The sequence below is a fragment of the Calonectris borealis genome, chromosome 10, assembly GCF_964195595.1.
Source record: "Calonectris borealis chromosome 10, bCalBor7.hap1.2, whole genome shotgun sequence".
Classification (NCBI taxonomy): domain Eukaryota; kingdom Metazoa; phylum Chordata; class Aves; order Procellariiformes; family Procellariidae; genus Calonectris; species Calonectris borealis.
This window is the reverse complement of record NC_134321.1, coordinates 4,939,137-4,957,158: the sequence shown is the minus strand read 5'-3', so window position 1 is coordinate 4,957,158 and position 18,022 is coordinate 4,939,137. Positions and strand designations below refer to the sequence as shown.

General features: G+C 37.7%; 1 protein-coding gene across 1 annotated transcript in view; it reads right to left on the bottom strand.

Moving 5' to 3' along the window:
• Positions 1-18,022, bottom strand: part of SHQ1 (SHQ1, H/ACA ribonucleoprotein assembly factor) — a 58,237-nt gene that overhangs the window by 8,838 nt on the left and 31,377 nt on the right. The window contains exon 11 of the mRNA XM_075158615.1: positions 16,718-16,838. Coding sequence (XP_075014716.1) covers positions 16,718-16,838 — 121 coding nt within the window. The remainder of the gene's footprint in view (positions 1-16,717; positions 16,839-18,022) is intronic.

Here is an 18,022-nt window from a genome sequence, read left to right as displayed (position 1 = left end):
CTGTTATCTCCAGAACACGGAGCTACTAGAAAAAGGTCTCATAGAAGACATACATTAGGGATTTGATTGTTTCCGAAGAAGATTTAACATAAGCTCAAAGGAAAGACAAAGTCAATCTAGCCCCGGTAGGCCTACAATTCCTTGAGATGCATTCAAATACAAACAGAAAGTTTGTATGTGAAAGTGAAAAATAAATGCAAGAAAGAAAGCGTTGCAGAAAGTGAAAAATAAATGCAAGACTTGGGGAATACATCTAGCCACAAAATCCTCTAATTTTTCCCAAATGTTAAAATAAAAACAAGTAATTATGCTTCTGTATACTATGTCCATCAATCAGAAATAGCACTACAAAAAGAAAAGGTTTAAAGAAAAAGTGTTTATGGGCCAGCCTTTCCATCTGCCTGGTACTTGCCTTACATCCAATTCTCTTGCTTTAGCAGTTTAGTTATGTTTAAAAGGGGGAAAAAAAAAAACACCAAAACAAAAAACCAACAACAATAACGAAAAAAAACCAAACCCAAACCAAAGAAACAACTCAGAGAACTTGAAAATATGAAAAGCAGCATTCTGCTCCTCATTCTATATGATGGGTGGCACTGCATACTCTTATCATGGCATGGGAGTTACAGATCTAAAATCTGTAAAAATACTAAAATCTCTAAAAACTCATGGGAGTTACAGATCTAAAATACTCTGTGCAGAGTATTTGCAAACATGGGAGTAAATAGTCAAATTGGTAGCACAGTCTTTCAAAGCAGCAGTCAGTAAGATTTCGCTATGGAATGAAAAGGGACTTTTCTTGTACAGGCACAAGCTTTAGCTTGCTTTTGTTTTTATAAACAATAGAAGGATTATTTCTACTGCCTCCTAAGTTTGGCTTTGCATTTCACAGATGTATACAAACGTCCACTTTTCTGAAGCACACAGCATAAACTAGGTGTAAGACACAGCAAAACACAACTATAAGGCAACAGAATTTTCTTATTATCTACCCCTGCTCAATCACAATCAAGTCAGTGTACAGTGCACAAGTGCTGTCACGGCAGATTAAGCTATTCTTGCCCAAGCACAACACAAAAGCAACAAAGCATGGGAACCTGTATATCAAAAACATTGACAACAGCTTTGGTTACCAGCCTGGTGTTTGAATGTGACCTAACTGGTCTTGGAACCAAGCTAGAACCTAACTAATCTTGGAACCAACTAAAGTCTTGTTATATTATGTTGTTTGAATATGGTTAGGGCCTATTCACTGTGTTACAATGGCAATCGGTCATCCATGCAAGCAATGCTCTTAACTTGGCTCTACAGGGCTGACAAGCCCTGTTTTAAATGTAAAGCACTTTACATTAATTATCTTTAAGCCTTACGGGCAAGATAAACAAGTCTCAAAGAAACCGTAGATACTTCAAGTGCAGACGTGCCTTTGCAGTGTCATAGGTTCCACCAAATATGAAAATGGGCCTGTCTCATTGCGAAGCTGCCATCCCCCGGTAGGCCTATAATTCCTTGAGATGCATTCAAATACAAACTGCATGCTGTGCCAGTCAGCAGGGCTGACAAGTATAAAAAGGGCAGTTATTTAACTTATCTCCACTTAACTGGAGCTCTGGACACATAGGATCCATCTAATAGTAAAGCTGTTGCATTAAGCAAAAGGCTTTGTCTGCTGGATCACAAGGTATTCCCAACTCCCTTAATTTTATACATTTAATTTTATACGTTTACTGTATGAAGTTTAAGGAGAAAGCGTCAGTCTATATTTAAACTACCTTTCTCAACAAGGCCTGGCAAAACTCAGACTTATGAGAGAAAGTTTCATAGACACCCTCTTTCTTAGATAAAACAGATAAGATAACAAGCAATACAACCAGCCAAGAATATAACCACTTAAAATGTGTTCCAAATTACATACCTGGCAGCATTGCTTACAGTTTCCCACAATTATTCTTTTAGCCAGAGGCAGCCTAAGTATTAAGAGAATTCTAGAGTTAATATTATCTCAGACATCACCAGATACTATCCCAAAGTAGAGCCTCAGCAGCTCAGATACAGACGATGTGTAAATTTAGTATCTGCAAGACACTGAAGTGTCAGTTAAACTATAAGGATAATGAAATTTTCTGCCTTGCCACAAAACTGGTTGAGGACAGGCTGCAGTAAGATGTAAATGACGTTTCTACATGGACTGTAACTGGTTAACAAAAGGGCACCTGCAAAAGGGCCAGACTCTCCAGATCATCTTATTTTTCCGGTGCCCAGAGTGGTTCTTGCTGGATTCCATCAATCACTGTCTTCCAGCCCAAGCCTTATCTGTCCACACACAAGGAGTATGAAGAGACACTGTTCAACGTTCAGTTCCTTGATAATGCCAACATTAACTTCCCACATGAACTCTATCATGATCTTGATGAAAATTAATATCCCTACAGCAGTAAGTCTACTGCTTAAGCTCCCTTGAAGTAAAAGGCTCAACAAGTTACAGCCAAACATGATAACAAAAGATAAGAAGTAAGCTCATACAAGAATGACACAGCTGACAGGGCATCCAACTATTCTTATATATACTTGAGAAGAAAATAAATTGTTCTTCAATCTAAAATTCAGATGTCAGCTTCTATCTAATCCTGCACAGCTGCCTGAGCAACCAAACTGGTGATCTTTGGGGAAAGTCTTTTGAAGCTGATAATTGAGCTCACTCTATTAGGCAACGCTGTAAGTCACTGGAACAACATATTCTGACACTCAGGGGCAGAGGATAAGGTGGGAGAGAGACACATACTTTTGAATTACCCTAACATAACAAACTTCAGGGCTTTAGACCAACAGTAGCATGCTTCCTTCAGAAAGGCAACTAACAAAGTCAAACATCCCTCCACATGTCACATACAATTTCAAACAGCTAGAAAGAAAAAAAAACAATATAATGATTTAATTCTTATGATAGAGAATTGAAAGACAATTTGATTTTAAAAAAATATTCAAGACATAAAAAAGCCTAGGTTTGATCAACCCTGACTGGTAAAACATAGAAACAGTAACGATGATGGCGTTGAATGCAAAAGCAGACTTCATTAATGTAGAAACATCTGAAGTCAGCACGCACAAAAAAGCATAAATGGTCAAACAATGAGATTAGATAACAAAAAAATCCTCCAGTTCAGGAAAAGAATCCTTACAAATGGATATTTAGCTGTAATAATAAGAAACTCATCACACTAAACACACCATCCATTTGCCAAAACTACTCTTTAAAAAGTCATGGGTTACAAAAGAACATGAGCGTCAAAATCTGCCTGGAGATAAGAGACTAAGACTCAATTCCGCCTTTTAGCATGTGTTTTATATGAGATGCCGTATTTCAGCATTTTTTATTTCACTTTCAAGGTGCATGCTAATGAGTGCTTCAAGTTATACACTAGTCAATGACCTCCAATCAGAGTGAAATAGTTTTGAAAAAGCAGGCTCAGAATCAGTGAACAAAAATACTCCAAATCAAGTTCTGAAAGAAATTCATAGCAGAAAGCCCATAGTCTTGGTAACTTTTAACAGACACTGACAACTACTTTGCCTATCTGTACACACATTGCTGTATTACAGACTATAACAATGAACCTAACTTTACACTGTTTTTATTGCAAAGTACCTTATAAACCTCTTTACCCCAATTCCCCACAAGGTTGGGCAAATGATGCACAGATTTTATTTCATCCAGCTCTGGAAACAAAACCATTCTCTACAGCGAAACGTGGCTAAAAGTTGAAGCATAACAACACTACCCTGAAGTTTGAGGCATGAAGTGGAAAAGAAAATACACAGCACTTGAACCAAAGGGTGACCCTTCCATGGAAGCAAAAAGCACTCATTCAGAAGAGCACAGATAACATTCTTTTATTCTCGCCCCATGCACAGAAAATACCATGGGCTCCTAATGAACAGAAAAGTCTAAAACCTATTTTACATCCCTTCTTCAAAAATGGCACCTCGATCAACAGAATTCCTTATTGTATCAGTTAAACAGAAAGATGAATATGCAACATTTACTAAATCACTCTTTCCAGTCTTTATTAGCTGGTTAGCTCATCATAACCCTACCTGGCTTATGAGATCTGAAAGAATCACAGAATAGGTAGCACAATTAACAGCCAGCGAGATAAACACAAACAGCACCATTCAACAGTTTCATGTGCTTACTTTATTATACATTTTTACGTATAATAGAGGTAGAACTGATCAATAACTCCATTAAAATCTCATTAGCTCTGATCAATGAGTACGGAAGATAATGTAAGAACAAAGCTGAATTTAATGTTTTAGCGAAGGAGAAACAGGACCATTTTCTTCAGGACTCAGGTAGAAATTGACCTAAACTTTAACTAATCTTCTACATTATCTGCAGCAAAAGAAAGACAGATGAGTGTAAACACAATGGAAATAACACAACATTTGTTCACATGATTTAGTACTAGATTAACCACTGTCTTCATAGGAAAGAAACAAACCATCTCCACAACACAACACTACAGACTGCTTAATTTCTACACTTCCTTATGAGAAGCCAGCTGCTAAAATAAAATGTGCTCAGTCTATTCAAGATATTTTATGCAACTGCAGGTAAGAATTCATTCTTTCTCTTTCTCAAGAGGATGGATTCTGATTTTCAGCCTAAATTACTTAGGTTTACACAGTTATACTGTCCCTGTCTATACCTACTGTTAATTATTTCCTTTCTAACAACTCTTGGAAATACCAGGCAACTTCAATCAAATTTAAGAGCAACTAGAGGTTAAAAAAGATCTTTAAATTCCTACATATTTCATGAAAATAAGCAGAGGTAGATCCAAAATAATGACCCTCATGAGAAAAGGCCGGCAGAACACAGCTATTGTGTATTGGCTTGGTAGGAGACCACAGCATGCACATACCAACCAGCTGATCAGTGCTAAGACCAGCTACCGCACATGCTGCCTCTTGCCTGGTGGAGGTGTCGAAGGATGTGGTGAAGAGATTAGGGCACAAGGCTTCAGTTTGTAGGAAGTTTATAGAATCTTTTTTTTCCTCCCTCCCTTGTAGACATCAGACAAAGTGGAGACTGGAAAAGCGTTCACTGCACACCAAACCTTTATCTTAAATATAGGAAAACCACACCATAAAAATGGGAGCACAGGGTTAAAAAAGAAGTCTGGAGAATACATCTCCCTGTAAGCAAGATGCCAAATTTTAAATTGACAGGATTAGAAGAGCAGAAATCCAGCATAAAGAGACTACTTTTGACAAGAGAAACCCACCGCTTATCTTCAGGTGACAGAAAGCAGTCCTGAACCATAAAACAATGGCTGATGTGGAAGAATCCAATGGGTTTATGGGGAACATAAAATGCTTTCGTCTTGAAATTCTGGCTTTCAAAGGGCATTACATGAATTCTGAATCTAAGAGTGATATACTTACCCTGCAATCCAACTTGCAGTCTTGTAAACATGAACTGCTATCTACATAGCTTAAAGTATTACAGTTTGTTAACCATAAATCAAATATAGAACACAGCACCATCGTTTCAATTTAAGTGACTTCTTTTATGTTAATATGTCTGAATATTTCAAGTGACTTTCTCTCCATATTTATTCTGAAATTCTACAGTGCTTCTTTCATAATGAATCTAAATACTGCATGAGCTGAACTTCACATTTATAAATATTTTAAAAAAAGATGAAGCTTTCCAATATAACATCTTACTTTCATTACTTGGTCTTTTTGATAAGTTGAAACCAAACATATCATGGATTATAAAAGAAATCAAGTACGGCTTACTTATGTAGATGATACTATGAAAATATTCACAAGAGAAAACAGACTTAGAATTAATATTGAACCATAAAAAGAAACTGAACAGTATGTATATGTTTTAAGGATACTTTAACTAAGCTTAGAAGCAGCTCAGTGTTGCCAAAATAGCTTCGGTAAGTTGCAGCCAGTCCAAACATCTAACAACGGCACAGCTTCCAAAGTTATATATGATAAATACAAATAATGAAAGATGAATAGATAACTCACCACAAAACAGATGCAGAGAAAGGAACAGATTTTATAATGTGATAGTAAGTATCAGCTGCATTACAGAAGTGGAACACTGACAATTGTTCTACATTAGCCTCATCTCCCTCAAATTTCTTAACTGCCATTACCTAGAACTTGGTCTTCACCATCACCACTAGTGATCTAGGAGATAGCACTCCTAACACTGTAAATCACACAATTTGTGTTACAATACGGGAATGAAAGGTACTCACACAAAGCAGTGCAGAAGATGTGAATTTTAGTGTCAGGATAATGCTAGTAAAGTCACGTATTACAAAAATAACAACGACAACGGACAGGCTTAAAGGTACAATTACAAACGCATTATTCCAACGTGATCCCACCCCTTTACAATGGAATTTATCCACCAAACAACAAAAGTCCTAGTGAGGTCGGTCAGAGTTTTAACTCTGACACTGCTCCGCTGCTTCTGACTGACACCCGTAACACTTTAAGGGAAAACACCACCTGTAGCCTTCCCACTCACGGTCCGTTCTCAACTCACACAATCTAAACATAAAAAGACACCAAATCTGAGCATCTTGCAAATTCCTGGCAGGAAAGCAGATTTTTGCAAGGGCCTAAACTGAACAGCCTGCTCCCATTCTTCTCCCCCCCCACACCCTGTTGTGTTTGTAGGGCACCTAGTAGCAGATGCTCTAGAGCATGGTCATGCCTCTTATGAATAACAATAATTAATAATAATACCACCACCACATCCCACTGAATTGGCTGCAGATCTGGCTTCCTGACTGTGACAGAGAAACTTGCAAGCCATGCATGCAGCGTCACATGGCTGGCCCACACTGCCCAGCTCTTGCAGGGAGGCGTCCCCAGGGAATAGTGGGGAGTGGGCGTTAGGCCACAGACTAAATTATCATCTCATTCAACATTTTTTCTCTCTCATTCTACCTCAGTTCTGTCTTCAGATTTATGAGGCAATCACTGCAAGGGGTGGGGGCAGGTGGAAGAAACCAAGCTAGCTACTGACAAGGCTGGAAACAAAACAGGAAGATATTATCAGCCTGCAGATTGCCTTCCCACTTTGATCACAGCTGCACACTCCACCTGCTTAGAAAGGCAACAACTACACAAGCTCATCCTTCCCCTAGTCAAAACAGAAGGGGAGTCAGCTGAGATGTGCTGACTGAAAAGACATACCACAGATCACTGACCCTTCTGTAGGCAAAGAGGAACTGCCTCCCAGCAACTTTGGAAAATCAAAGCAGTAGCCTGAGGGGGGCAGGGGGAAGAAATGGCTTTCTTCTTTGCCTTCTCTACCCAAAGCAAGGTGCATTCAGACACAGCCTGAAGGAATATGAGCTATAGAAAAGTGACGGAATAAATAGAAAAAAAAAAACAACAGAAGAAAAGGAGAGGAAAAACATCAAAGGAAACTGCAGCTAGCAGCTGGGAGGAGAGATTAAATCCCTTGTTAAAAATCCATGTTTTACAGGGCTTGCTAAAACATATAAAGGGGAATTTCTGGTATTATATCCACCTGTCTATCACATTTTTCAGCCTTCAGGGCAAACTGTTTTGCTTTAAGCCTCTTAAGTCAGTATATTACATTACTTGGGTATTGTTATTTACAAAGTGCTCTATGTGCACCTATTGCTTTACAGACAATTGAAGTGACAGCTCAGGCCTTAAATAAGATGCAACATTTAATGAGAGGCATGGCAGCTCAAGATGACAGTAAACAAAAAGAAACTGTATTAAAAACATGCATCAAAACAGTGAAAGAGGAGACATATATAATGTGCTTGCAAATTATTAGTTACTATTTTTAAATCAAAGAACTGTGATCTAAGGATTAAGAGCAGATGACTTGAGGTGAAAATAAATAAATCTGAGTTCTCTACCAAATTCAGGCACCAACAGTCAATGTACTCTTTGATAAATTCGTAAACCCTTATTTAAGTTCTATGGAAAATGGTAGCATTTCCTTTTGTAAGACTAGAAAAGGCTGTTTTAGTAGCATAATAAATAGCACAGAATCTCAAGCACTTTCTGCACCAGACCCATAGCTAGTGTTCAAACCACGACGCATTTTTTTGAGCTATGCTATCTTGATGGAAACAAGTAAGACGGTACAGAATTATCCAACAACCTAGGGAGAATGAGCCAATTCATAATTACTCTTCACCAGTAAATGTGAAAACTTATTGCTGTCTGGATTTTTCCTGTTTCCTGTTCAAATATATGGATGTTATTTGTAATTCTTTTTTGTTATACTACACAACGGCTAACAACAGAAATCTCTGTTCCGTCATACTTGCAGACAAGTCCAAATCAATCGTTAACTTTCTTACCAATGAACTACTGAGTTTATTTGGTGTCTCGCCATAACATAGGTCATTCAGACATGTACATTCATGGAACCTTTTTTCCCCTAATTCTCTCAATTTTTCAACATCTTTTTGAAGAGACACTAGAATCAGCCTGTGTTTTAGCACATTCTCACAAATGACGCATTCTAAAGTCATGCCACTTCTTGTCCTAAATGATACTACTCTGCTTCTTCAGCTGAACGTTGTTCTCACCTTCTTACCTCCCCAGAGATAAAGAGGTGCTCAGGTTCAAACTGTTCTCAAGCACGACCCAACCTATTTTTCTGGAGCTGCTGCCTTCAACTGTCCTATATTCCCCAATCCATAACTATGATCTACAATCTTTTATTGTGCATGTGCCCTGTTATACTTGATTGTATTAAAATGCACATTGTTCAAATAAGCACATGTTGCTAATCTGGGTCAGTCTGTGCAATTCATTTTCTACCTTTAAATAAATAACATTTAATGTCACCAGAAATATTTATCTAAAAAGACACACACTGTATTTTCTTACAGACTGTTAAAGATACTGGACAGTACTCTGACAAAAACTCTGAAAACAATGGATGATCTTAACTTTATAAAGGAACAAAAAACTATCTGCCTTTCCCAGTTGTTTTTTGCCATTTTCCAGTATTTCCTAGAACACTGACATATTAGTAACTCCTAGGGCTGGTGGTATGTAAACTGAAATATACATAAAATGAACCTCAAAGAGCCTGCAAAGAGACCATTTGAAGTGGCCACTCCCATTATTGGTAAAAGCTTGAAAACCAGCTGGGACATCTGTAAGTTAATACACCACTACAGGCCACCAAAGTAGTGAATGAAAAGCAAACTTAAGGCAGCATGATTACTCAAAGCAGTAAGCAAATGTAGTGCTGCATGCTGAACTAGCTGCCAGCAGTAGTAATGCCAGCTTGTAAAGCCTGCTACGAAGGAATTACAGTAATTGGGGATTGTAGACATGAGCTACTATAGCAGGTCATCACGAGACAATAAGGGTGAAGCCGATGTAATCAGATAAAACACAGCTTTCTTACTGTGTTCATGGAAAAGGTGTAATCACAAGCAGCACCAAGAGTTTTTTGGTTTACACCTTGTACCTCTATAGCTTTTAAGCCAAAACAGCACAGGAAAGAATAGCCTTCAAATTAAAAATCTCCAAAATCCAACAAGTTGTTTTGTTTTGCAGGGGGGTGGGAAGCAGGGAATTAAGTGGCTTCAGTGTATCCACAATGACAATACCATTAAAGAAGAATAGTGAAAAATATAATCCTCTAACTACAAGACAGATCAAAAGAAGGGATTTTGTGATGGTGGCAATGGGGTTGTTACACTATCTGATAAATAACATAACTGGCTACATCAGAACATATGCTAAAAGCATAATGCTAACGGCAAGGCTGCTTTCAAAGCAGCAACGTGAAAGCAATTTGGCTTTTCTCTGCACCACCTACTTTGAATACTGGAGTTTTTATCAAACCTGAAATTACCACAGCCTTCACTAAGCTAACATGGGCACCAATTAAGGTAAAGTAAAACCTAAACTACAGCCAAAGCAGAGTACAGTTGGCCATGAAACTGTAATGCACATAAAATACAATATTATGAGGTGTATTCTTTCTGAGGTCTTAACTGTATGAAGTGCTTTAAACATGCTGTACAAATCAGTTTAATCCCACAGAGCCAAGAAGCAGGATTTTCATCCAGAATATATTACTGCTGATGCCTTTGTTCTTCTGAATCATGGCTGTTGAATCCAAGAGGTTAACAGCTGAAAATTAGCATATTCCTCTAGCATTTGAGAATGCTTTAAAGCGCTGATTAATTTTTCTTATCTCTTAATACATTCCCTCTTCCCGCATTACAGATCGAAAATTTAATAAACTAACATGTTAGTAGTACACCACTTGAAAACCTTTTAGGATAGTTTTCTTCCTGAATCCTCCTGTCCGAACTTGGTATTTTCATAGTAGAGGTCACAGTCAACAAGAGTTACAGCCCTCATTTAGCAGTACAGTCCTGAGTTTCAGATGTTACAGTTGAGTCATTCCCAGGAACATGACAATGCCACAAAGAGTGAATAGGACTTCATGAATATCAACCCTACCAGCAGCAAAAAAGCAAAGTCCAAAAGATTTTTTAAAACCTGTTTTTCCTCTATTCAAGTATTTTGAGCTTTACAAAACCCTAAACCACTAAAGAAAACAAAAATGCCAAAAAGAAACAGCTGCAAAAATGGCACAATCAAAATAGTTTCTACATACTTTGAAACACTTTCCAAAGTTTTCCAGATATCAGCAAATAATAACTGGGTCAAATTTCCTAAGTTTGCAAATAGATGATCAGTTTCACAAATAATTTCAACATGTAATTGGTATATATGTCAAAATAAAATTATTTACATTCCTCTAAAGATCGTAATATTTGGCTACACAAGCTTAAAGATGTTATCTGTTACAAAGTATTTTCCCAAATCTAGAAAAAGCTTAAGGTAATTCTTTCAGGAAGGCTGTCATACATGATCTGTACTCAAATGCTTTTTGCCCTACAAGCAAGCACAGCATAAGATATGGGGAGCTGGTATGTGTAACAAGATACAAGGAAAATAAGCAAGATGCTCTACAGAGGAGAGAACTTAATGTAAATTAGTAACAGACCTATACAGCTATGCAAATACTTACATGAATTGAAGAGAGGCTATTGAAGATTCAGTGTGGTACAGTGTGTTTAAATGGGCACAACAGCAGTCAAACTATCAGCACTACTCTGATTATCAAATGTAAGTTTTGAAAAAATGCTAGTAGGCCGTCTTATACATTCAAACCCGCTCTTTTTTGCAAATATAAAGAGATGCTCACTTGTAAAATAAAATATTTAAGTCAGTTAAAGCCAAGAAAGAGGTCAGAATGAACATAAAGAAATCTTCCCTCTACCAAACTTTAACCAATGCAATGGACTGAAACTATGACACTGAAGGTTGATTTCCTTACTTCTTTGTGCACTTTAAGATCTGATATGACACAGGCAGTAAAAATCCTAAATCTCACAGATCTTTTTTTTTTCCCCTGAAAGACTTGGGCTCCTTAATGCCTTTGCAACACCAGGCCCACATTACACTATATTGATTAAACCAGTAAATCAGAAAACCTAGGGAAAAAGAAAAGGAGGGCTGAACAATCACAGTCAATCTCATCACCTCAATGACATGCTGTGAATGTAATTAATCCTACATTTATTTAGAGAACTTCACACCCTACACATAAAGCAGCAACTCCCTGCTGGCTTCAGACCAGGTAATTATGTCGTAACAAGGACTAGGTTTCCATTATAGCAAAGAGATGAAAAGGAAAACAGACCTATGAAGCTAGCCTGTCTTTAGGGTATGTCTCACCTGCAAATCAAGAGAAGCAAATATAACATGCTTAGGAATACCTGAGTTAGCTTTAATTTAGTTAGTTCCAATAAAGATAGCAGCTTCTACAGAGACTGCATAAATACCAGCAGGAATCCTGGTTTTTACTCTAGAGCAAATAGTCCATGCTTGAACCGGCATGTTACACCTACAGTCACCAAAATTAGCAAGATTACATTTGTCTTAGGTTGCAGAGCACATATACTTATATGTGAAGGTGCGACTACAGAGCACGCATACATTAAAGCAGCCTATATACTGGTATAACAAATCAAGTTGCAGATACAGTTCCACAGGACACACAGCTCATCTCTCTTAACATACAGATCTCCTTTACTGCGCGAGTTGAAGCTACTACAATATACAACTCAAATAATGATTTTATAATTTTTTGCAATAGAACAGATCATGAATAAAATGTGAGATGGTAAGTTAAAAAGTGGAAAAATAGTGATAACTAAAAAACATAATACAAATTACATGGGATCAAACACCTTATTCTCCTGCATGCCTCATACCCATAAAACTTTGAGAAGTATACAACTGTGCATAAGTAAGTGTATTAACTTCTGGAAAACTGCCAGGAACACTAACAGCTTCACCTTCAATTCAGGAACACAGAAAATACACATTTACTGATACTAAAGTGGTACATGTTTAAAACTAAACATGTATTTAAATATTAGGTAAAAATATTTTAAATCAGCATTGGCTCAATTGTTCTCTTATATAGGGATGCAGAACAGTACTTCACTTAACTGCCTGCCTGGACAAGGACTCAGAAGTTGCTCAGCCTTCCACCTAGCCGCTCATGTTATGGCCAGCAGGCATCACGCGGCCGAGCTACCAGAAGGCACGTATGTACAACAGTGGACAACAAAAAGCAACGTGAATAGGGACTTGCACAAAGGGGAATACAAAGCACCGGAGAAAGACATCAGGCTACACAAAGGAATCTCAGCACAGCAAGAGTCAGTGGGTAACTACTCTGTCTTCTATAAAGGACACAACTCCTATGGGGTCACAGACACATAACTCCCTTCTGGCAAAAGGGAAAAAGTTCTCTTGCAACAAACCCACACCTAGATTCCCCTGGTCTTGCAGCTATAGGAAAACCAGCAGTTTCCCCAAAGCTCTTTCTCCTCTCCCTCATCTCCTTCTGCTCAGAGTAAGGTGTGAAAGATGGAGAAAAGCTCAGACTTATAATACAAATTCAGCTGTAAGTCCACCTTGGAGAGGCTGCCATATGTATCACAGTGGTTTGTAAGAGCCCTGACCTAAAGAAAAAAAACATGCAAACCAGACAAATTAAATTTTATTTTATTATGGAAATGAAAGTAATAACAGAAGTGACAGCAGGGTGGATGATAAGCTTACTTAGCAGGGGGATCAAATGAAGTGATGACATGTCATTATGACCTCAGGGGTTAAAGATGCAATTTTCCATCTGGCTGCATCTGCCTTTTCAACATAAATGTTGACACCACCTGCCGAGATTTACTACAAGCTGCCTCCATAGGTCTTTGTCTAGCTTTTGTTACCTAGGTTAACACTTACTTTTCCTTCTTTTCTGATCAGTTTTGATGAGCAACATGCTCCCTTTCTTCAAAACCCAATGAACAGTTAAAAGGATTTTACATGCCACTTTATATAATAGATCAAATTATTAATAGTAACTTCACAAGTTATTTCTCAGAGAGATACAAGAAACCTACAAAGCGGGTAAAACTAGCCTTAAGATTGCAAACAGGAAGATATTAGCTACGCTTGCTAATATCTTGCATTGTCTAAGACTTCTAGGAATCTATTTTTCTCTTAATAACAGGTACCTGAATGAAATCATTTATCCGAAAAAAATCCTTAGAATTAAAGAACTAGATTGTACTCACCATATCCAATTGACTATTAGCCACCTGCATGTCTTTTATTCAGCAGTTTAACAATTTCCAATTCCAGATACGTTGTGCTTAAAATAAATCATCTTTTGCCAGCCTAGTGACACATTCACTTATTCATCTAATTTAGCCACAGCCAAACTATGATCTCAAACCAAATTTCTAATTGGCTATTGACACACTGTTGGCTATAAAGTTTTTGTTTCCACATTGAATATTTAGAAACTACTACCAGTAGTGTTCCTCTCCTGCAGGCTTAATCTGGAATAGGACTCTATGCTTACTACCACTTGATATATCCACTACATTTTTGCCTGTGCCAAACTTTTTTTCTAAACCTACAGCTCCCAGACTTTTCTCTGCCAGTACAGGTGAGCTAAAAAGCTTGCTTCCAGCTGTTTTTAAAGTGTCCAGATTCTTCACTAAAAAGAACCTACAGTCTGTTTTAAGTGTTTAAACAAAGAGGCCCCAACCTCCACTAGGACTTGGTTACACACCAGGGAAAGAGGGGAAGAAAAGAAAAACCCTCCACAGATTTTGAGAGCACCCTGGGACTACAGCTATGAAAAGACAGGAGAAAAATAGAGACAAAGAAAGTTAATGAAGCTTGCATGAAGCAAAGAATAGCTAAGAAACAAAACAGAGAAAGTATCCAGACTGATCAGACACACAAATAACTTCACTGAAAGACCACCACAAAAATATCGATAAATACCTTCCCCTCCCAAAACTCTTTCACCACAAAGGCAATTACCAGAGGGATGTTACAACCTTCTTCCCCTGGAATGGAAGATGTACCACCCCCCTCTCCAGATGCCTTACTCACCTTGGGGAGCTGGGAACCCTTGTTCTTAACAGACAAGTCACCACTCATTTCTATATCTGTTAAGGTATTTTCTGAATGACAAGTGAACTTTGTTGTTCCCTTCAACAGGGAGGGAAAAAACAAAGTGTTCCTGTTTACTTTGCACATGCTTAATTTCAAGCACATGCTTCACTGCTAAACTGAACAGGAATATCTTAAGCATATGCTTAAATGCCTTCCTGATTCAGACCCTAAAAATAGGAATGGTTTCTGCAGTTCCTCTTTCTCTTTTTCTCCTAATGACAGACAACTATTGTGCCATGTCATTATGACAATAAGCTTAATTGCCCTCTTTCCAGAAGCTGTCAGTTCTGCTTAACTGGTACATAATGTATGCGTCTGGGAGTAAATGTGTTAATGTATCAGTCACTTATATCTACCATATATTTTCCTCTGCTGTATTTAAAGGAAGCCCTGGTTTTTATGACTGACTTGCTAGGCATTATATTCATTGATATGGGCAGCAATGATATTACTGTCTTATGACTCATTTCTTCGTGAAAGATGCATGAAATAACTTTGTCCTCCTTCATTTACTGCACTTTTTCAACTCAACTTCAACCTGAACATGAATTTCCCCATACTTGTATTTGAGATGTGGCCAAAAAAGGCCTCGTCAAAAATGACAGTGTAAAATGAACTGGCTGTTCCTGTAACTAATCAGGATTGATGAATCAAAATGTTTGGGAAGACCTGTAGTTGCCTTAGAATATTTTGTGCATTGTTTTCCTGTAGTAACATAGTCATTGAAAGCATACAGAGAAGAGTAAGAATCAACAATATCTACAATAAGTAATAAGCAGCTATGAACTGAAGGCCTTTAATTCTCTAAGAAGTACTGGTAAGGTTACACCTAAATATACAGCCTATGCAAGCTGGCTCAATTCTCTTTCATATTCACCTTTCTGATCATGATTATTACCAAGTTCTCTCTATATCCCCTCACTGCTTGTTGCGTCTTGTGTACTTAAGAAGTTATTTTTTTCTCCCACAGTCTCTCGTTAAATTGTGAACTGGAATGCAAAGACTATTTTTAACCATTGTTTTACGAGTCTGTATGTTGCTGTATTAACAAATATGACAATGGCATTTTTTGTGTTTGTATTAGTAAGGCCTTTCTTTTCAGAGAAATATTACTTGCAACTCATACACGTACTTTTGTGGGCCTTCAGAGAAGGCTGTGAAGACATAAAAAGTGAGGGAGAAAAACCAAAAGCTGTATGAAAAATAGAATAAATCTGACAAGAACTGACAAGAAATCTTAGTTAGATTTGAACACACAGCCTGCTTTGTTCATTTAATCCATTTCTCACTGTTTTCCTACCAATACTTTTGTTTTTAAACCATTAAAGCATGCTGATACTTCTAACCTGTCTGGCTGCAAAGCTCCCAAGACTCTGGAAATACGTAAAGCCATGCTGACTCCATTGAAAGAACACAGGCGAGACACAGAAGTGGTGAAGTGTAGGGACTTTGCCTGGAAGTGGCAGAGTCACTGTCTCCTCTCAAGTGAAGCGGAAGCCAAAGCACATTGCCAGGGAGAGTGAGCTGGCAAGCAACTACAGGGGCAAGAGTACACAGCACACAGATTTGTGACACTTATTCTGGTGTTAATAATTATTATTAATCAACTCTACTGCCCATAAATCAACTGTTTCATACAGATGTAATTGATTTGCATGTGCTCTGACCAGAATTGAAAGTTGTCAATTCTATTGGAAGTTATAAATTCAATCCTGAACTAGTTGTTGTTTCCTACCTTTTTCCTAATGTTACATAAGTGCTATATAAACATTTTTGTTCCTAAAAAAAGATCACAATGGAATGAAAATTCCCCAGAAGCTGTTTTTTCCCCCCAAACCATCAATATATTAATGAAAATTCACATTTTCATTTAAAATGCAATTCCTCCCTCCCTTCTCCAATGATGTCACTACCCAAAAAAAAATGCACTGAATGTCTTCACTTATGTAGTAAGAATAGCTGGATAGCCAAGGTTACTAAACGAAAAAGACTGATCACACTTCCATTTATAGGAGATAGCATTTCTTTTGATTTTACTGATACTTGTTGATAGATGAGGTATGCTAAAAACACTTCCCACATCAATAACTACCTAGGAACTTACTTGGTTTTTTGAATCCAGATGCAATAGTCTGCAATGAAGAGATCATTAAGGATGTAGGCAGGGTCATTCTCCATAAAAATCTTGTGAATGTCCAGCAGACACTTCAAAATTGCAGCTTTTCCTGGAAATAGATTTTTATTTTTATAATTCACTAGAAATCATAATAGATAATCTTTATCATCTTCTCACCTTTGTGGCTTTAATAACCATGCTATCTACAACCACCTCGTAACTTTAAGTTGATTCACAGTCTCAGAACAGCAATAAGATGACTATGTCCCTCAGTATCCACATCTACGTGGATGTGGAGCCTCTGAATTCAGCAGGAATCTCTCTGCAAGACTAAAGCCTCAAGACATACTCATGCGTGTAATTCTCTACAGCTGAAGAAGTCCCCTCCCCCAGCTTTTCCACTTCTCTCTCAGAAGTGCTGGCCCAAACTTTAGCACAGTCATATAGTGAACCATATGGGGGTGAAGAAAAGGAGAGGGGGGGAAAAAAAAGGCAAGCTGAAAAGTAATTTGCAAATAACAAAAAGTTATGCCCCATCATTTACCTGAAGAAAGAGAAAACCTATTTCCCTGTATGCCTACACAAATACCTGTGCTGGAAAATAATAAGGTTGGGAACACACAGCCCACAGCAGGGTCAAGCACGCAGGAGCCACAGCAATTGTGTAAACCCATGTAAGCGATACCATCACCTAACATCTAATCATTGCCTTAAATTAAGCAGAACTTCTCCTACTTCTGTTAGTTACAGAATAATTTGGCAAACTGAGCCCCCAAAAGAAAAACTCACTTCAGGCTCAAGAAGGTGCCATTTGACATACAGTTGATAAATGCAGTAAAAGATTAAAAACTTGAATACTTTCTCATTCCATAACCAGAAATCTTTCTGTAGTCAGTTTAATTTTCTTCATATGCAACCATTGTTTATGAAGAAGAGAATTGGTTAATGTAACCTGCAATTAGCTGGAACCTCCTCCCTTAGTTTTCTGATGAAAATCCCTAAAGGGTTAAGTGCTGGAACACTAAAAAAGAAAAAAAATTATTTTCACTGTTTAATGGGGGAGAAAAAACCCCAAAACATTCAAATGAAAACAGCCACTACTGCAAATGAAATCTAATAACCGTCTCCCAAGAGGCTGGCTCCTCCTAGGCTATGAAACCTGAACATGGATGAAATTACATTTTACAGATTTAAAAAAAAAAAAAAAAAAAAGATCAGAACTCCCCCTGCTGTTCAAGCACAAAATTTGTTTGTTTGTTTAAGTAATTCCATGCTTAAAAAAATATAGACAGA